Here is a 21,966-nt window from a genome sequence, read left to right as displayed (position 1 = left end):
AGTCTTACTGCCGTGATTAAATTCAACATCCGGATATCAATAACAGTAGTGTCAATAAAAATACCCAATAAGAACAATTACAGACAAAACAAATTTACATCAATCATTAAAAAAACAATTTTCTAATCTTCTTTCCACCTGGTCTGTAATTTTCCATACTAAAACCAAATTTATACAATCTTTCCTTCTGTTAAGATATTATACAGCTTCAAATACCATAGATTCCTTTCCAAACTTAAAATTTTCTTATATATAATCACATCATTTTTATATTTTCTATTACATATTTCATTATTACCCATAGAAGTTACTTACAAGTTAGCTTGCATCTATACTTTTTCCCAAAAAAGTACTTTGTAATAATGTTCTTGTTGTTTTTATTTAAAACTTGTTGAATAAAGTATATTTTTTAAAAAAAATTTCAATGAGGTGAATAGGGTGGGGACCAATCTAATCTTTGTTGAATTTATGGTTAGCAGAGGGATAGAATCAAGATCATGGGAAGTGTTAATATCACTTTATAATGCCTTGGTAAGAGCACATTTCATCCAGGTCAACCTATTCTCCAAAGCAACAGTCCTATGTCACTTTTTTCAGTGCCGTTGTAACTTTGAACAGTCACTAAATGAATGCTCGTAATGCTGAGTTGTTTTGAGTGGAAATGCAGCCTCCAATCTATATTTCTAAGACATTTTTTAAAAAGTGTCTTATCTGAGGGACTTCCATTTTATTTCCACCATTATAAGAAAAGATAAACAGAGAGATACAGATTCAAGGTCAACCTTTAGCTTCTATAGCTGAAGAAAAAAAATTTCTAAACAGTTCTCTACAATCTCATCTCTTACTGATCTGACTTACCCTTGAGAGCATAATAAATTTCAATAAAGGAGAATTGGATTCCAATTTCTGGGTAACACTTCCCCTTGCTGGATGATTATGGATCAGACACAGTTCCTCTCAACTAAGCTACTTCACAATTATCTTGTGCCGGAGACAAAAGTATGGATAGCTCCCTGATAAAATGCCACACAAGAAGACTTCAACTTAAAACCATTTCATTTAGTGACAATTTTGAAGTTACAACGGCACTGGAAAAAAATGACTTACGACTGTCTGCCTACTTATGACCCCATGGTCTTGTGATCCCAATGTGGGCGTCTGAGCAACTGGCATATATTTACAATGGCTGCTGTGTCCTGCCATGGTTATGCAATCTTTGTGACCTTCCCTGTCAGCTTCCAACAAGCCAAGTCAGCAGGGGATTTGCATAACAATCAGATGATTCACTTAACGACTAGAGTGATTCACTTAACAACCTTGGCAGTAAAGATGGTAAAATTGGGTGTGATTCACTTAACAACCATCTTGCTTAGCAATGGAAATTCTTGTCCTGACTAGTTGTAGTGAGGAGTCCAAGGTTTGTTGAAACTTAGCATTTGTTATTTACAATCACTATACTTGGGGTATTGTTGTTGTTGTTGTTAGTTGCGAAGTCCTGTCTGACCCATTGCGACCCCATGGACAACGTTCCTCCAGGCCTTCCTGTCCTCTACCATCTTCTGGAGTCCATTTAAGCTCACGCCTACTGCTTCAGTGACTCCATCCAGCCACCTCATTCTCTGTCGTCCCCTTCTTCTCTTGCCCTCAACCTTTCCCAGCATTAGGCTCTTCTCCAGTGAGTCCTTCCTTCTCATTAGCTGGCCAAAGTATTTGAGTTTTAACTTCAGGATCTGGCCTTCTAAAGAGCAGTCAGGGTTGATCTCCTCTAGGACTGACCGGTTTGATCACCTTACAATCCAAGGGACTCAAAGGAGTCTTCTCCAGCACCGTACTTCAAAGGCCTCAATTTTTGGCACTCAGCCTTTCTTATGGTCCAACTTTCACAGCCATACATTGCAACTGGGAAGACCATAGCCTTTACTATACACACTTTTGTTGGCAGGGTGACATCTCTGCTTTTTAGTGTGCTGTCTAGATTTGCCATAGATTTCCTCCCCAGGAGCAAGCATCTTTTAATTTCTTGGCTGCAGTCCCGATCTGTGGTGATCTTGGAACCCAGGAAAATAAAATCTGTCACTACCACTTGGGGTATTAATACAGGCTTAAGGAAAAGGGGGGGTATTTCCAAGCGTCACCAGTTATGTGGGGTCCTTAGTGCTCTCTCAGCTTGGTAGTTTTCTTGCAGAAGTTTCATTATCACACTAGGTAACAGCATCAATCATAATTATAGGTAGTCCTCGACTTATGACCTTAATTGAGCCCAGGATTTATGTTGCTAAGTGCGATATTTGTTAGGTGAGTTTTGCGCCATTTTCCTTGACTTTTCTTGCCACCGTTGTTAAGTGGATCACTGCAGTTGTTAAATTAATAACATGACTGTTGAGTCTGGCTTCCCATTGACTTTTTCTCAGAAAGTTGCAAAAGGGGATCACGTGACCCCTGGGGACGCGGCAACCGTCATAAATAGGAACCAATTGTCAAGCGTCTGAATGTAAATCATGTGACCACGGGGATGCTGCAACGGTCATAAGTGTAGGAAAAATGGTCCCAAGTCACTTTTTTCAGTGTGGTTGTAACTTTGAATGGTCACTAAGTGAACTATTTGCAAGTCGAGGGCGACCTGTCCGAGCTCAGAGAGCACCAAGGACTCCACAGTTCACTTCCGAGCTACAAATATTGTCTTTTATCGATATCCACAATTAACAATATAATGGAGTGGGAAGGGACCTTGGGGATCTTCTAGTCCAACCCCCTGCTCAAGCAGGAGACTCTATACCAGGGGTCTTCAAACTTGGCTCTTTTATGACTTGTGGACTTCAACTCCCAGAATTCCTCAGCCAGGCATGCTGGCTGAGGAATTCTGGGAGTTGAAGTCCACAAGTCATAAAAGAGCCAGGTTTGAAGACCCCTGCTCTATACCATTTCAGACAAATGCTTGTCCAATCTCTTCTTAAAAAGCTCCAGTGTTGGAGCATCCATAACTTCTAGTGGCAGGTAGTTCCACCGATGGATTGTTCTCACTGCCATGGAATTTCTCCTTAGTTCTAGAGAGGTTCTCTCCTTGATTAGTTTCCACCCATTCTTCTTGTCCTGTCTCCAATTATTCATTTGTTACAGTAGTTGTAACAAATGAGTCTTAAAATCATATTGCTAGGTTGTAAAAAAAAATATCTTATATTCTCCTTTCTACAGATAACGGTGTCTGGCAGGATCCAGTCCATTGTTCTCCATTCTCTTCTGCCTGCTAGAGTCTATACAGTGACCGTAATTGCAGTCTATATTACGGGAGAGAGTGACCCCGTATCTGTCATTGGCCGGACAGGTGAGTCCATCCATCATTTGGCTCTTTTCCTTTGCACCATCTCTTATTTCTTGGTCTCCTTTTAAGCTTTATACCGTTTGCTGCGGCTACTCCAATAATTGTGAGTAGCAAGAATGAGGGGGATTCGAGTGAAATAAGGTCATTTATTTTTGCTGGGGGAGATGTAGAGGTATATTTCAAACTCTCTCTCTCTAAACTTACATCATATTATCGGTAGTCCTTGACTTAGGACCACAGCCAAGCCCCAAATTTCTGTGGTTAAGCAAGACAGTTGGCGAGTGAATAGGCCCCTCTTGTATGACGGGCGATTCATCTTCCTGTCTTCTCCCCTTAAAAGAGGCCTCAGATGATTGTTTTCTACTGACGTAGAACATGCTATAATTCACCAGGGGTCTTCTAGCTGGTGGACAGATGGGACCTGTGGCAGCTCAGGGTTGAACTGTGGGGTCCTTGGTGTTCTCTGAGCTCAGCTGTTTTCTTGCAGACACTTTCATTACCCAATCAGGTAACATCATCAATGCAAATCCACTCCCTTCTAGCACTGATGATGCTACCTAGTTGGGTAATGAAAGGTCTGCAAGAAAACAACCAAGTTCAGAGAGCACCAAGGACCCCACAGTTGTCCTCCTCCTCCTCCTCCTCCTCCTCCTCCTCCTCCTCCTCCTCCTCCTCCTCCTCCTCCTCCTCCTCCTCTCCACAAGCACCTCTCCCTTCTAGCACTAATGATGTTACCTATTTGGATAATGAAAAGCCTCCCAAAAAACAACCAAATTCAGAGAGCAGCGAGCATCTCACACTTCCACCCCGAATTACAAATCTTCTCTTCTGTTGGATTACAAACTGTATTTAGATCTCTTCTCGCCTAAAATGACACAAAGATAGCAAAAGATAAAACATCCTACTGTTATGGTATTGACTTGCAGATTTGATCGCATATTGACCTTCGAGCAGTTGGGTTTCAGCACAATCTTTTATTTTGCTTCTTACAGCTACTGTCTTGGCTCGATTGCCCACCGTGAAAGAATCTCCGTTCTTCAAAACACAGGGTAAGATTTCACCTCGAGAATTTTCAATAGTTGTTGCTTTTTGGCTGACGAACGATTGAGGGAACCAGGTATGTCTTGTCCAGTGAAGAGAAGGATTACGTGGAACATGATAAGTGTCCTATTCTGCAAAGTACCAGAGGGCAGGATAAGAAGTAACGGGTGGAAAATCATTAAAGAGAGATCCAAGTTAGAACTAAGGAGAAATTTCCTGACAATGAGAACAATTAATCAGTGGAGTGGCTTGCCTTCAGAAGTTGTGGGTGCTCCGTCACTGGAGGTTTTTCAAGAAGAGATTGGACAATGATTCGTCTGAAATGGCTTAGGACAGTGATGGCGAACCTTTTAGAGACCAAGTGCCCATAAAGGTAAAGCTAAAGGTTCCCTCACACATGCGTGCTAGTCGTTTCCAACTCTAGGGGCCAGTGCTCATCTCCATTTCAAAGCCGAAGAGCCAGCGCTTGTCGGAGGACGTCTCCGTGGTCATGTGGCCGGCATGACTAGATGCCGAAGGCGCACAGAACGCTGTTACCTTCCCACTGTGGTGGTCCCTATTTTTCTACTTGCATTTTTACGTGCTTTCGAACTGCTAGGTTGGCAGAAGCTGGGATGAGTAACAGGTGCTCACTCTGCTACGCGGCACTCGGGATTCGACCCGCCAAACTGCCGATCTTCTGATCGACAAGCTCAGCGTCCTAACCCACTGAGCCACCGCATCCCTATAAGCGCCCATACTGCAACCCAAAACCCACTTATGTATCCTTGGGTGCCGGGTGGGCGTGGCCCATTGGGTGGGCATGGCTGCGGTGGTAACGGCAGACTAGGTGGGACTAAAAAGTTCAATCAATCAATTCCAACTTTGCAAGATCTTTTTTCTCCCGCAAGAAGTTGAAATTGATTGATTGATTGAACTTTTTTTTTTTGCACACGGCGGCGGAGGCCTAAAGTGAAAAGGTTTTATAAAACCCAGCTTGAAGGCCTAGGACTGGGGCGATGGGGCGTGTGCCCACAGAGAGAGCTCTGCATGCCACCTGTGGCACCCGTGCCATAGGTTTGCCACCACAGATTTCCTCCTTGAGCAGGGGTTGGACTAAAAGATCTCCAAGGTTCATTTCAACTATGTATCTGTTATTGTGGTTGAGAAACACTGGAATAAACCAGCCATTTGTCTGGGATAATGCAGGATCTCCTACTTGAAGACCTCCAAGGTCTCTTCCAACCATATTATTCTATTTTTCATTCTCGAGAATTATGTCAGAGAACAATGTTCTTCCTTTATAAGTCCAGCATCAACTGTTCGGTGGCTAAAATCCAAAATTCTTTCTCCGGTGTCTCCTCTCTTTGTCTCTCTTTCTCTCATTTGCCTGGAATCAGCACAATTTTCCATCAGTTCTGAAGTCCCAATTATTTCTTTTTCTCCAGCCCAACTCTAAGGTAAAACAAATGCAAATTCACACGTTGTGCAGTTATTAGAGTGGTTACGAATGCCTGGCATCAGTCACTGATGCATTTTTTTTATTATTATTCTTGCGCCCTTGGCAGAAGAGAAAACTATGAATGTATTTCAGAACCCCTTTCAATTAAATCCCTCCACCTCCTGGAAATTGTGCTATTAATGGAAATGGGGGTTTCCATAAAGACTGGGAATGAAATATACTGGAGAGCTCATTTGGAGCAAATATTCCGTAAGACGGGATATCTATCTATCTGTCTGCCTATCTACTTGTGGAAGTAAATTGTAAAATGCAAATGGCTGGCAGGAGAATTCTGGAAAGTTGAAGTCCACAAAAAAGATGTTGAGAGTTTGGGAAAAAAAATTCAGAGAAGAGCAAGTAAGATGACCAAAGTCCTGGAGACTAAAAACATACGAAGAACGGCTGCAGGACTTGGGTTTGGCTAGTCTAAAGAAAAGAAGAAATAGGGGAGACATGATAGCAGTGTTTATTTATTTTATTTTATTTTAATTCCATTTATATCCCGCCCTTCTCCGAAGACTCAGGGCAGCTTACAAGCTTAGCAGTAGCCTTCATTCTATGTATATGCCTGCTTATTAGGGCTTTCATACACCCCCCAAGCGGCATTATTACAAAGTCAGCTTATTGCCCCCAACAATCTGGGTCCTCATTTTACCTACCTCGGAAGGATGGAAGGCTGAGTCAACCTTGAGCCTGGTGGGATGCGAACCTGCACTAATTGCAGGCAGCTGGTGTTACTTAAGGAGGCATTAGCCCACTGCTCCACCAAGGCTCATTTTAAGTGTTCCAGTATTTAAGAGGCTGCCACAAGAAAGAGGGGGGTCATGTTATTCACCAAAGCACCAGAGGGCAGGACAAGAAACAATGGTTGGAAACTGATCAAAGAGAGAAGCAACCTGGAACTAAGGAGAAACTTCCTGACAGTGAGGACAATCAACCAATGGAACAGCTTGCCTCCAGAAATCGTGGGCACTCCATCACTGGAGGTTTTTAAGATGAGACTGGACAGCCACTTGTCTGGAATGGTATAGGTCCCCTGCTTGAGCAGGGGGTTGGACTAGAAGACCTCCAAGGTCCCTTCCAACTCTGTTATTCTGTTATTCCATCCCTAAGTTTAGGAAACACTGCTCTCATGGGTCATCCATTGAATAAAGAGTTGGGCTAACTGACCTCTGCCATACCTCCCAACTCTATGATTCCATGTTCACTGTTAGATTTAAAGAAGCAAAATACTCTTTTGAAATGACAGCCGTGACGATATGCCTGAAGCAGACTCAACGTGGACTTCACAAATGGAAATATCCTCTCGAGTGCTTTTCTTTTTTTTCAGAGCTATCTCTGATTTTTCAAATAAGCACCACTTTTTTCCGCCTCTGGGCATAGCCCTTGGGCTGATCGAGAAACAAACACAGGTAGTACCCAACTCACAACCATTCGTTTAGTGATTGTTCAAGTTACAACCTCACTGAGAAAAATTGACTTACGACCATTCTCCCGCTTACGACCGCTGCAGCATCCCTGTGATCATGTGATCAAAATTCGGACACTTGGCAACTGGCTCATACTTATGACAGTTTGCAGCATCCCGGGGTCATGTGATCCCCTTTTGTGACCTTTTGACAAGCAAAGTCAATGGGGGAGCCGGATTCGCTTAACAACTGCGTTACTAAGTGAACAATTGCGGTGATCCGCTTAACAACCATGGCAAGAAAGGTCGTAAAATGGGACAAAACTCATTTAACAATTGTCTTGCTCAGCGGTGGAAATTTTGGGCCCCGTTGTGGTCATAAGTGAAGGACTGTCGGTGAAATACAATGCATTGGTTTCTGACGGGATCTTTTGGGGATCAGCCTATTCAAATGGAGAACTTTTAACCAAAGCGCCTTTAAGTCTGCCTTTCTAACGTCTGCTTTGTACCAAGTTTTCTGTCCTTCAAAGGATGAATAAAAAAATGGAAGGCAGGGGTGTCAAACTCAATTTCATTGAGGGCCGCATCAGCATTGCGGTTGCCCTCAGGGGGCCGGGTGGGTATGGCCAGGGTGGGCATGGCCTACTGGGTGGGCGTGGCTAGAGTGCGTATGGCCTACTGGGTGGGCGTGGCCAGCTCTACATCATTGGCATCAAGGGTGCCTATGGGGGCCTGGGCAGGAGTGGGACAGATCTGAGGGTCTCTGGCAGGAGGAGGGTCTCTGGGCCAGGGCCAAGGCAGTGGGGGCCATTCCCTCACTGTTTCCAGGATGGCTTCGGGGGCCACATGAAACCACTTCGCGGGCCGGATCTGGCCCCCGGGCCTTGTGTTTGACATGTCTGCATTATAGGGACAAGTTGAAACGGTTGTGTTTTTACGCTAAACAACTCACTTTATTTCCCACAATAGATTTGATATTAAAACGAACAAAGGGAAAATGTTTTTTCCCCCCTCTTTGCCATGGTAATTAATAGGATACGTCAGGACAATTACTCATGGAGTCTTTGTGGTGGCTGGAATTTCTTGGTGGGTAAAACGAAGATTTGACTTCTTAGTAAAAGCTGTATTTTGCACTGGGGAATCTAATAAACTTAGAGGCAATTAGGAACAGGAAACCAACAGTCAGGAAACTAAGCAGGCACATAATGTTTGCCGTGGCAGCTGTAACTGTCCCTCCTCAAAAAAAAAAAAAGAGAGAGAAAAGGTTAACAAACAAAGAAGGTAGAATGAGGAACCTCTATGATGGAAGAAGTAATAGCAGCAAAATAGCAAGATTGGACACCTCCTTCTCTTCTCCTCAACATACTAACTGGAGCATTCTGGGAGTTGAAGTCCACCCATGAGTTCTGAGGTTGAGAAACCCTGTTTTAGAGGTGGATAAAGTAAAGCAGGGCTAGATATGTTGTTGTTAGTTGCGAAGTCATGTCCGACCCATCGCGACCCCGTGGACAATGTTCCTCCAGGCCTTCCTGTCCTCTACCATCTTCTGGAGTCCAGTTAAGCTCACGCCTACTGCTTCAGTGACTCCATCCAGCCACCTCATTCTCTGTCGTCCCCTTCTTCTTTTGCCTTCAACCTTTCCCACCATTAGGCTCTTCTCCATTGAGTCCTTCCTTCTCATTAGGTGGCCAAAGGATTTGAGTTTCAGCTTCAGGATCTGGCCTTCTAAAGAGCAGTCAGGGTGGATCTCCTCTAGGACTGACCGCTCTGATCACCTTGCAGTCCAAGGGACTCGCAGGAGTCTTCTCCAGCACCACAGTTTAAAGGCCTCAATTCTTGGGCGCTCAGCCAAAGGGCTAGATATATCAGAAGAATAACTTGGGGTTCCAACTGAAGCCAGGGTTGTGCAAGAATAAATCAAAATGAAATCCAGACTGCTGTGACAAAAGGACATTTATTTATTCCCCAAAACATTTGCCTGTTTGCCTGTGGGGATAGCTACATTGAATATGAGGTACAAAAGGGCTATTTTACAGGGAACTCTGTCCTTGGTGGTGGGTCTTGAGGGGTGTGGAAATGTATATGTGCTTGCTCCAGGGTAACACTTCAAGCAGTGTGGGATTCAAATACATGAACAACCAGTTCTCTGACTGGATGCCACTTGTGGAAGTCCATTCTGGGCCTGGGCAACAAAATATTAGCTACCGGTTCAGCCCAAGTGGTGTGAACTGGCTGAGTCCCACCATTGACTTGAAAGGCTTGGATACATGTATGTGTAGACCTGGAGAAGCTGTTGATTAAATCAAGTGATGTGGATTGGGTCTCTTCATTTGAACTGTGAGCAATTTTCTACATTGTGTTAATGGAGTTTTGTGTGTTCGCTTGAGTGTGCTAACAATTTGTAACAAGTGTTTAATTAATTCTTGGTTTTGCTGTAAGTTTAAAGGATTTTGGAGGCTGTTAAATCTCTAACTTTCTTGGACACCTTGGTTAGTTAACCTACAATTCCCTATAAAATATTTCCAGCGTAGTTATATAAATGTATACGTTCTTCCCCCAGACTGAAGAGAATCTCTGTTGTTCAGGGTTGAGTTGGTTCTTTCTGAGCTCCGTGGTTTTCTTCTTCTTCTTCTTCTTCTTCTTCTTCTTCTTCTTCTTCTTCTTCTTCTTCTTCTTCTTCTTCTTCTTCTTCTTCTTCTTCTTCTTCTTATTATTATTATTATTATTATTATTATTATTATTATTATTATTATTATTATTATTTTAATTTCTATACCGCCCTTCTCCTGAATGACTCAGGGTGGTGTACAGGGCAATAAAAATACAATAAAAATACAATATACAAAAGTTAAAAATAAGATTAAATAGAACTAGCCCATTACAATAAATAATTAAAAATTACTAGTTAAAATACCCCAAACCCATTAGACCAGGCCAGCTTGTTCAAATAGGTAAGTTTTCAGATCACGGCAGAAAGAGCGAAGGTCAGGAGATTCTTGCAGATGTTTCATTACCAAAATACATAACAAGGTTCCACGTGAAAGGTGCTTTTAATTACGCACCACTATTCGCTGCAAATTTCAAATATCTGTTGATTGTTTCCTTGCCTCTTCATCCTTCCCTGTTCTCTGAATTTCTGCAGGCTGCCCTTCGCTTCGCTCTATGGATGGCCCCCTACAAGGTAGGCCTATAAAGAATTGGATCTTCCTGTTTGTGTGCACAAAGAGCTAGAACGGTGGTTCTCAATCTGTGGTCTGTGGACCACTGGAGGGATTGAAGAAATGTGATGATTTAAATCTTGAGTTAAGTCTTGGGGGGAGGAGGTGTCCGTGGCCATGGTTGGTGGCCACAAAAGGTATTTCAAGAGGGTCTGTGGTCAAGAAAAGGTTGTAAGCCACCGATTTAGATGCTGTAGATATTAAAACACCGAAGAGAGCATGCTTAGTTAATAAAGTATCTCAATAAGTAGACAGTGTTGGGAATGTGGCAAGCATCATATTGTTTTAGAAGTGGAGGAGGCTTAATGTCCGGGATATTTGAGGGAACACCTGCTCCCTTCGTCCTGTGCGCTCCCACAGGGAGGGTCTCCTCAGGGTACCGCTGGTAAAAGTTTGCCGGCAGACAATACCCAGGGGGAGGGCCTTCTCTGTGGGTGCGCCTGCCCTCTGGAACCAGCTGCCCGTGGAGCTCAGGACTGCCCCTGACCTGCGTTCATTCCGCCAGGACCTGAAGACCTGGCTCTTTGAGCTCTCTGGCCTAGACTGAGAGTATTAACTGGGGTTTTAATTGTATTTTTACTTGTAATTGGGTTTTTATTTTAAGGTTAGTGTAATTATTTTAATTGTTTTTAATTTTTGTAACTTGTTGCATTGTTTTAAAAAACCTTGTGAACTGCCCTGAGTCCTACGGGAGAAGGGCGGTATATAAGTTTAATAAAATAAAATTAATTAATTAATTAATGTAGCCAAAGCAATTTTTATTCCTCAATCCAAAATCCTGCTATATGATGCCTTGTCATGGGGTATGTGTGTATTCATGAGTGTGTCTGTGTGTGTATTTCTGGAAGGGATGAACGAAGAACAAATGGTTTAAAAAATTGACAAATAAATTAATAATAAAGTGTATGCCAAGAGTACTGTTTATAATTCTAGCAGGGTCGCCCAACTCATGAAGGTTATCTCAGCTCTGCAGCTAAAGCGTGCAGAGTTTGACGTACATGCTGGTTAATCTGCTGGCCTAGAAACCAGGAGATTGTGAGTTCTAGTCCTCCTTTAGCCATGAAACCCAGCTCGGTGACTTTGGGCCAATCACCAGGAGATTGTGAGTTCTAGTCCCACCTTAGGTATGATAGCCGGCTGGGTGACTTTAGGCCAGTCATTCTCTCTCAGCCCAACCCACCTCACACGGTTGTTATTGTGCGGAAAACATGAGGAAGAAGAAGGAGCATTAGGTATGTTTGCCAACTTGAATTACTTATGAAGTAATAAAGGCAGAATTCAAAAAATAAAAAGATAAATAAATATATAGAGCAACAGCAATATAGGAAGATGCTGGAAGTGGAAGATCCCTTTAGTGACATTGACAAAAGCATCCTTTCATCCTGTGCAGAAGGAAACAATGGTAAACCACTTCTGCATTTTATGAAGGAAACCACAAGGATAGATAAGATAAAGTGATTGACAGTATAGTGCCGAATGACAGCCCTTCCGGTCACATGATATTCAAGATATCAATAGCACTTAGACTTATGTACCGCTTCACCGTGCTTTACAGCCTTCTCGAAGCGGTTTTTCACAGAGTCAGCATTATTGCCCCCAACAATCTGGGTCCTCGGAAGGATGGAAGGTTGAGTCAACCTTGAGCCGGTCAGGATCGAACTCCCGACTGTGGGCAGAGTTCACCTGCAGTACTGCATTCTAACCACTGTGCCACCATGGCTCTTTACTAACTTAACTGCAGCAATTTGCTTAACAACTCTTTCAAAAAAGATGGTCAAAGTGAGGCAAAACTGACTTAACACCTGCAACGTTTGTCAAGGACTTCCTCTAAGCAGATATAGCTTCTTTATGCTGTAAAGCAGTGTGGGGTGGTATATAAGCCTAATTGCTATTGCTATTTGCTTCCTCCAAGTCAGAACAAAGCCTATTACAGACCTTCCAACCTTTGCTCTTGGTTAGCTTCATACTTTGGCCACCTAAGGAGAAGGAAGGACTCACTGGAGAACAGCCTCATGCTGGGAAAGATTGAGGGCAAGAGAAGAAGGGGACGACAGAGAATGAGGTGGCTGGATGGAGTCACTGAAGCAGTAGGTGTGAGCTTAAATGGATTCTAGAAGATGGTAGAGGACAGGAAGGCCTGGAGGAACGTTGTCCATAGGGTCGTGATGGGTCGGACAAGACTTCGCAACTAACAACAACAACAACAACAGCTTCATCCACTTGCTGATGATACTATCTCATCAGCTTCTTTATAAGAAGCTGTATTTTATATATATATATATATAAAAATGTCACAGATAGAGCTTCCAGCACTACTTTGAAGATTCCTCGAGGAATTGTTTTCCCTCCTTAAAATTCTTCGATTGCGCCAAAACATCTGGTTAAAAATACTTGGTTCAGTCGTTGCACTGACCTCTCGCTGGGTGCGTCAACTTACCTGGAAATCCAACAGAAAGGTTACTCTAGTGCATGGGTCGGTAACCTCGGCTCTTTTATGACTCGTGGACTTCAACTCCCAGAATTCCTGAGCCAGCTATGCTATGCTGGCTCAGGAATTCTGGGAGTTGAAGTCCACGAGTCATAAAAGAGCCGAGGTTGCCGACCCCTGCTCTAGTGAGTATGCCTTTTTCTTTCTTTTTTCTTTCTTTGAGTGGAAAGAAAAAATAAAACCCAGAAAGTGGTCCAGAACTGGCTGTTGCAATTACAGATAGTCCTCCATTTACAACGGTTCACTTAGTGAAAGTTACAAGGACACTGGAAAAAGTAATTTTGGACCCTTTTCCCCCAGTTACGACCTTTGTCGTATTCCCAGGATCAGGTGATCATAATTCAGGTGCTCGAAAACCGGTTCATACTTATGACCGTTGCTGTGTCCTCCGGGGGGTCATGCGATCATCTTTTGCAGCCTTTCGAGAAGCAAAGTCAACGGGGACGCCAGATTCACTTAACGGCCATGTTACTGTAGCTACGCTCACCTGCAGTGCCCCACTTATTTTTGCACGGTTTTATTATAATTTGGTTTAAATGAAATTGAGATGAAAAGATATCGTGGCTGGGGGACTTTTACTCAATTGAACTCAAACCAGCATTCGAATTAATCAAAAGTAGGATAACCCTCCTTCGATTGGCTTTGGTCCTCCGGGTAATAATCAGAAACGAAGCTACAGAGATCAAGCTGGCAGATGAAAAAAAATATTGATTGAAATGTTTTTTAATCGTGCCTGTTTCACGATTTTTCCTCCTTTCTTGCTCGTCTCCAGCCTCAGCTTTTCCATGAATTCATATAGGTAAACAAAGGAGAAGACAAAACAAAGGGAGGATTTACTGATGGCAAAGTCTGGTTGCATTGAAGGCTTCACAACATGACTCATATGTTAGAGAAGATGTTCCCTGTTTCAAAAATGTCTTTTCTTTTCTTTTTTTCTTTTCTTTTCTTTTCTTTTCTTTTCTTTTCTTTTCTTTTCTTCTTTTCTTCTTTTCTTTTCTTTTCTTTTCTTTTCTTTTCTTTTCCTCTCTTCTGTCCTCTCTCTTCTCTTCTCTCTTCTCTTTTCCTTCCTCCCTCCTTCCCTTCCCTTTCCCCTTCCCCTTCTCCTTTTATGGAAGAATATGTATTCATTTTCTCTTTCTTTCTTTCTTTCTTTCTTTCTTTCTTTCTTTCTTTCTTCATCCCTCCATCTCTTCTTCCTCCTCCTCCTCCTCCTCCTCCTCCTCCTCCTCTTTCTTTTTTGAAAGAATAAGTATTCTTTCTTTCTTTCTTTCTTTCTTTCTTTCTTTCTTTCTTTCTTTCTTTCTTTCTTTCTTTCTTCATCCCTCCATCTCTTCTTCTCCTCCCCCTCTTTCTTTTTTGGAAGAATAAGTATTCTTTCTTTCTTTCTTTCTTTCTTTCTTTCTTTCTTTCTTTCTTTCTTTCTTCATCCCTCCATCTCTTCTTCTCCTCCCCCTCTTTCTTTTTTGGAAGAATAAGTACTCTTTCTTTCTTTCTTTCTTTCTTTCTTTCTTTCTTTCTTCATCCCTCCATCTCTTCTTCTCCTCCCCCTCTTTCTTTTTTGGAAGAATAAGTACTCTTTCTTTCTTTCTTTCTTTCTTTCTTTCTTTCTTTCTTTCTTTCTTCATCCCTCCATCTCTTCTTCTCCTCCCCCTCTTTCTTTTTTGGAAGAATAAGTATTCTTTCTTTCTTTCTTTCTTTCTTTCTTTCTTTCTTTCTTTCTTTCTTTCTTCATCCCTCCATCTCTTCTTCTCCTCCCCCTCTTTCTTTTTTGGAAGAATAAGTATTATTTCTTTCTTTCTTTCTTTCTTTCTTTCTTTCTTTCTTTCTTTCTTTCTTTCTTTCTCTCTTTCTTTCTTCATCCCTCCATCTCTTCTTCTCCTCCCCCTCTTTCTTTTTTGGAAGAATAAGTATTCTTTCTTTCTTTCTTTCTTTCTTTCTTTCTTTCTTTCTTTCTTTCTTCATCCCTCCATCTCTTCTTCTCCTCCCCCTCTTTCTTTTTTGGAAGAATAAGTATTCTTTCTTTCTTTCTTTCTTTCTTTCTTTCTTTCTTTCTTTCTTTCTTTCTTTCTTTCTTTCTTCATCCCTCCATCTCTTCTTCTCCTCCCCCTCTTTCTTTTTTGGAAGAATAAGTACTCTTTCTTTCTTTCTTTCTTTCTTTCTTTCTTTCTTTCTTTCTTTCTTTCTTTCTTTCTTCATCCCTCCATCTCCTCTTCCTCCTCCTCCTCCTCCTCCTCCTTTTTTGGAAGAATAAGTATTCACCAAAGTCAACCCTGCTTAGCAATTTAAAAAGAGAAAGAGGCAGATGGTCTGTAAAAATGGGGCAGCAGGCAACCAACCTTCTTCATTGCAGTGTGCGATCTGATGCACTTTAATGGCAAGGACGTTTGAGGCTGACGCACGCACAGTCTCCTGAGTGCAAATCTGGACATTTTGTTAAGGTCTAGGATGAGCTGCAGAGCCAGAGCTAATCTCTGTGTGCAGACCTATTCTTTTTTCTCCCAAGAAATGCTACTTTTAGTGCAGATGAGACAGATGGCTTTTCATCTGTAGTGTCAGAAAAATCCAACTGAACTAGCCGAGTGATCAATGGCTCTTTAAAGGGTTATCAGATGAAGCAGTAGATCCCTGCCTCATCCTAGGAGCATGGGTACAACTTTCTAAAATTTAAGGTGCTGGTACTTACCTTTAAAGCCCTACATGGCCTAGGCCCAGGATATTTGCAGGACCGTCTGCTGCCGGGGACGACTTCCCATCGCCCAGTGCGCTCACACAGAGAGGGCCTGCTCAGGGTGCCGTCGGCTAGACAATGTCGGCTGGTGACCCCCAGGGGGAGGGCCTTCTCTGTGGGAGCGCCAGTCCTGTGGAACCAACTTCCCCTTGAGCTCCGGATGGCTCCGGATCTCCGGTCCTTTCGCTGCGGCCTTAAAACATTCCTTTTCCATCAGGCTGATCTGGACTGATGACAGGGTTTTTAAAATGTTTTAATTTTTAATTGTTTAGTTTAACTTATTTATTGGGGCTGTTTATTTAATTTCTTTTAACTTTTGTATTGTTGTTTTTATTGTTCTTAGCCGCCCTGAGTCCTTCGGGAGATAGGGCGGCATATAAGTCCCCAAAATAAATAAATAAATAAAATCCCTCCCCCAATTGCCTTTGCAATATTTACACTAGTGTTTCTCAACCTTATTAACCTTAAGATGTCTAGACTTCAACTCCCAGAATTCCCCAGCAAGCATGCTGGGAGTTAAAGTCCAGACATCTTAAAGTTGCCAGGGTTTAGGTGGTACCTGGCTCAACAGTAGTAACTGTGAGAAGGATCTAAGAATTATCATGGAGAACCACTTAAATATGAGCCAGCAGTGTGCTGCAGCTGCCAAAAAAGCCAATGCAGTTCTAGGCTGCATTAACAGAGGGATAGAAACAAGATCACATGAAGTGTTAATATCAACTTATAACACTAGGAATATTGCATCCAGTTTTGGTCACTGTGATACAAAAAAGAGATGTTGAGATTCTTGAAAGAGGGCAGAGAAGAACAACAAGGTTGTCTAGTTGTTAGGGGACTGGAGGCTAAAACATATGAAGAACAGTTGCAGGAATTGGGTATGTCTAGTTTAATGAAAAGAAGGGATGACATGATAGCAGCCTTCCAGTATCTCAGGGGCTGCCCCAAAGAAGAGGGAGTCAAGCTATTCTCCAAAGCGCCCGAAGGCAGGAGAAGAAGCAACGGATGGAAACTAACCAAGGAGAGAAGCAACCTGGAACTAAGGAGAAACTTCCTGACAGTGAGAACAATTAATCAATGGAACAGGTTGCCTTCAGAAGTTGTGGGTGCTGCAACACTGGAGGTTTTTCAAGGAGAGATTGGACAATGATTTGTCTGAAATGGCTTAGGATTTCCTGCTTGAGCAGGAGGTTGGACTAAAAGATCTCCAAGGTTCCTTTCAAGTATGTATCTGTTATTGTGGTTGAGAAACACTGGAATAAACCATTTTCAATTTTTAGGTAGAATGTCAGGAAGCAAGGAATGAAGGAAGGAGCATTGAATTCAGAGATTATTCCTTGAAATAGGAATGTCCCTACTCATGAGGCTATCATTAGTTATCCTACTGAGAGCACCTTGAGTTGAGCAAGCATAGAAAATCTGTTCCTTCCATTGCATGCTGGCTGGAGAATTCTGGGAGTTGAAGTCCACGTAGCTTAACGTTGCTGTGGTTAGGAATCACTGGTTTACATGATCAATATGTTCTACTTTTCACAGGTTTTGACATGATGGAGGCATTTGGATTGATGGACAAGGAATATGCCTCCATTAAGGGGATTGCTATGGAACCTTACATCTTCTTGGGAACTCACACCTACACCCTCTACAGAGATATCCAGCTAACCCGGAAAACAAGGTGACAAGAGAAAATAATTAAGGAAGCTTGACTGTAAATGGATTAGCTTCCCACAGGCATTCTGTTATGTGCTTGCACTATGACAAGTTCATATCAAATTAATCCACTGGGATGGGCAGTTGACAGAATTCACAGAATCCTATATTCACCCAACAGGCTGGGTTGTCTCAACATATCCACAGTGAAACTAAGCAAAACACAGCAAGGAAGCAAGACTTTCAGAAGAGAATATTTATAGCTCAGGGTTGCACTATGGGGTCCTTGGTGCTCTCTGAGCTGGATTGTTTTCTTGCAGACATTTCATTACCATACTAGGTAATATAATCAGTGTTTCATTTGGTAATGGAACCACTGCAAGAAAACAACCCAGCTCAGAGAGCACCAAGGAGTCCCCAAACAGGACCTTGTTGTTGTGTTGTTGTTATTTGCAAAGTCATGTCCGACCCATCGTGACCCCATGGACAATGTTCCTCCAGGCCTTTTTGTCCTCTACCATCTTCTGGAGTCTCTTTAAGCTCACACCTACTGGTTCAGTGACTCCATCCAGCCACCTCATTCTCTGTCGTCCCATTCTTCTCTTGCCCTCAACCTTTCCCAGCATTAGGCTCTTCTCCAGTGAGTCCTTCCTTCTCATGAGGTGGCCAAAGTATTTGAGTTTCAACTTCATGATCTGGCCTTCTAAAGAGCAGTCAGGGTTGATCTCCTCTAGGACTGACCGGTATGATTGCCTTGCAGTCCAAGGGACTCGCAGGTGTCTTCTCCAGCACCATAGTTCAAAGGCTTCAATTCTTTGGTGCTCAGCCTTTCTTATGGTCCAACTTTCACTGCCATACATTGCAACTGACTATACACACTTTTGTTGGCAGGGTGATGTCTCTGCTAAACAGGACCTTGGATAGCTCCAAATGAGTCCCATTGCTTGACAGTCTCTTTATTGTATTAAGACAGTAGAAGGGTTGTCTCACAAACACTTCAATATTCCCCTACATGCTTATTAAATTCTCTAAAATGATTTTTTTTAAAAAAATATCTAGAGCTCTGAGGCCTGCCAATATGCTTTCCTACTTCTCATACAGTTTGCAACTTTCCCTTAGGATGGAAAAAGGAAATTAAATTAAAAATCCAATCAGCATTTTTAGAGACGTTCAGATTGAAGGAACTGCAGGCATTTAGTATGTATATTCATGATCTCTGTTCATCATGCCATCAAGGACCAGCAGCACCAGCAAGAGGGACAAAAGCAGCAAGGCAAACCCCACCCGTTTTCTACCTGTGTGTCTGTGGGCCACAATACTGCAGGCACGATTCAGAGCAGTGAAGATTGAAGCCCAATGTGCAATATTAATTTTGCTGTCTTGATGGAAGCAGTGACACCTTCTAGATGTCGTGGTTAAGCTTTCAAACAGAGACAATTCCAGCATTGTACAATTCCAAAATTATAGCAATGCTGGGTATAATTTTCTAAAGACACACTTAAGACCTTGCTTTTTAGAAGCTGCAGTTGAGCAAGAGTTCAATGGATGGATGGATGGAGATAGACAGACAGACAGACAGATGGACGGACGGACGGACGGATGGATAGATGGATAGGTGGGTGGATGGATAGATGGATAGATGGATGGATGGATGGATAGGTGGATGGATAGATGGATGGATGGATAGATAGATGAATGGATGGATAAAGAGAGAAGAGCAACAAAGATGATCAGAGTTTAGAGGCTAAACCATATGGTGAATGATTGAGGGAATTAGATATGTCTAGTCACAGGGGTAGGCAACCTTGGCTCTTTTATGACTCGTGGACTTCAACTCCCAGAATTCCTGAGCCAGCATGGGGGAACTATGGCCCCCTCATGACTCGTGGACTTCAACTCCCAGAATTCCTGAGCCAGCCATGCTGAGGGGAAAGGGAGAGGTTTCCAAGCTGAGCCATGCTGGCTCAGGAATTCTGGGAGTTGAAGTCCATGAGACATAAAAGAGCCAAGGTTGCCTACCCCTGGTCTAATCTAACAAACAAGGTCTATGGATGATATGGTAGTGTTTGTACTTGAGGGTCTCTCACAGACAAATGGGAGTTAGCCTATTCTCCACAGCTCCTTAGAGCAGGACGAGAAGCAAAGGATGGAGACCAGGAACCAAGGAGAAATTTCCTGACAATGAGAACAATTAATCAGTGGAATGGCTTGTCTGTGGAAGTCGTGGGAGCTCCATCACTGGAGGTTTTCAAAAAGAGACTGGACAACCACTTATCTGGAATGATTAATGTTTCATTTGGTTCATGATGTAAGCCAGAACACCAACAGAAACAAGAACAAAATGATATCATTGAAAAGGCAACAAACAAACAAACAAATGCAGTCCATGGCTGCAAGCAAATTGCATAACCTACTCTAAAGCATAATAATATAATGCACAAAATGTTGTTGTTGTTGTTAGTTGCAAAGTCGTGTCTGACCCATCGCGACTCCATGGACAACGTTCCTCCAGGCCTTCCTGTCCTCTATCATCTTCTGGGGTCCATTTAAGCTCATGCCTACTGCTTCAGTGACTCCATCCAGCCACCTCATTCTCTGTCGTCCCCTTCTTCTTTTGCCCTCAACCTTTCCCAGCATGAGGCTGTTCTCCAGTGAGTCCTTCCTTCTCATTAGGTGGCCAAAGGATTTGAGTTTCAGCTTCAGGATCTGGCCTTCTAAAGAGCAGTCAGGGTTGATCTCCTCTAGGACTGACCGGTTTGATCGCCTTGCAGTCCAAGGGACTCGCAGGAGTCTTCTCCAACACCACAGTTCAAAGGCCTCAATTCTTTGGCACTCAGCCTTTCTTATGGTCCAACTTTCACTGCCATACATTGCAACTGGGAAGACCATAGCCTTGACTATACGCACTTTTGTTGGCAGGGTGATGTCTCTGCTTTTTAGTGTGCTGTCTAGATTTGCCATGGCTTTCCTCCCCAGGAGCAAGTGTCTTTTAATTTCTTGGCTGCAGTCCTCGTCTCCGGTGATCTTGGAGCTCAGGAAAATAAAATCTGTCACTACCTCCATTTCTTCCCCATCTATTTGCCAGGAATTGAGAGGGCCAGATGCCATGATCTTGGTTTTCTTAATGTTTAGTTTCAACCCAAGTTTTGCACTCTCCTTCTTCACCCGCAACATGAGGCTCTTTAGTTCCTCTTCACTTTCTGCCATTAGAGTGGTATCATCTGCATATCTTAGGTTGTTGATGCACAAAATACATTCATGTAAAGAGAGGGGGTGGGGCTTCAATCACACAATTGCAGCTATGCATCCTTCCCTCCCTCCCTCCATTAATCCATTTTCATAATCCATCTATCCATCTTCACCATCCATCCATGCATCTTCATCATCCATCCACCCTTCATCATCCCTCCCTCCCTCCCTAGCTCTATCCATCCTTCCATTCATCCATCCATCCTTCATACTACACTTTCATTATAAGTCTTTATAATCCATATGTTTTTCTAATTCCACTTCTAAACATTCTACTGCATAATTACAAGTCTCTCTAATGCGTATGTTCTCTTCAAGTTGCATAGCAGATAGGTAGATTTCCAGTAGTTGGGAATATGACTTTGTATGTTAAAGAGTTTCTCAGTCCTCTTTGTAATCCGAGCTTCATAATAATTCAGCAAATATGCCATTTGATTCTATTATAGCCAACAACTTAGCAAATTGATACAGACTGGCTTATTGCAAAGCAGTTGTAACTTCCTTTTTAAGTTCAATTGCTGAAACATAAGGATAATTGTAATCTTGTTGAAAGAAGCTAAGCCTTTTCATATTGAATTGTGAGATTCCCCCGGGTACCCTTCGTTAAAATGCTCAGATTAGTTTCCTCTTACACCCAGAACTTGTGGAAGTTTAAAACAAACAAATAGGAAAGTCTCCCTAGCTGAGTTTGAAGGAAATTTGAATGTTGTTCCAAAGAGGGAAAAAAAATCCTGAATTGCAGTCAAGAAATTAAAAGACGCTTGCTCCTGGGGACGAAAGCCATGGCAAATCTAGACAGCACACTAAAAAGCAGAGACATCACCCTGTCAACAAAAGTGCGTATAGTCAAGGCTATGGTCTTCCCAGTTGCAATGTATGGCAGTGAAAGCGGGACCATAAGAAAGGCTGAGCGCCAAAGAATTGAAGCCTTTGAACTCTGGTGCTGGAGAAGACTCCTGCGAGTCCCTTGGACTGCAAGGCGATCAAACCGGTCAGTCCTAGAGGAGATCAACCCTGACTGCTCTTTAGAAGGCCAGATCCTGAAGTTGAAACCCAAATACTTTGGCCACCTAATGAGAAGGAAGGACTCACTGGAGAAGAGCCTAATGCTGGGAAAGGTTGAGGGCAAGAGAAGAAGGGGACGACAGAGAATGAGGTGGCTCGATGGAGTCACTGAAGCAGTAGGTGTGAGCTTAACTGGACTCCAGAAGATGGTAGAGGACAGGAAAGCCTGGAGGAACATTGCCCATGGGGTCACAATGGGTCAGACATGACTTCGCAACTAACAACAACAACAAATTTGTGATTATCTGGTCATTAAAAAGGAACAATCAACATGGACCAAAGCAATAATATGTGGGTTTCCTTGACTAGTCAAAAACTAACGG

The 21,966-nt window shown here is 42.7% G+C and overlaps 1 protein-coding gene across 1 annotated transcript in view; it reads left to right on the top strand.

Moving 5' to 3' along the window:
* Positions 1–21,966, top strand: part of COL20A1 (collagen type XX alpha 1 chain) — a gene marked incomplete at its 5' end in the record, with an annotated part of 168,770 nt that overhangs the window by 59,045 nt on the left and 87,759 nt on the right. The window contains 4 exons of the mRNA XM_083358223.1: positions 3,193–3,322; positions 4,312–4,368; positions 10,391–10,429; positions 17,216–17,354. Of these exons, the coding sequence (XP_083214349.1) occupies positions 3,193–3,322; positions 4,312–4,368; positions 10,391–10,429; positions 17,216–17,354 (365 nt within the window). The remainder of the gene's footprint in view (positions 1–3,192; positions 3,323–4,311; positions 4,369–10,390; positions 10,430–17,215; positions 17,355–21,966) is intronic.

This window comes from Vipera ursinii, assembly GCF_947247035.1.
Source record: "Vipera ursinii genome assembly, chromosome: 3".
NCBI classification, from domain to species: domain Eukaryota; kingdom Metazoa; phylum Chordata; class Lepidosauria; order Squamata; family Viperidae; genus Vipera; species Vipera ursinii.
Note: the sequence above shows the minus strand (reverse complement) of the source record. Positions and strands in the feature narration are given on the sequence as shown.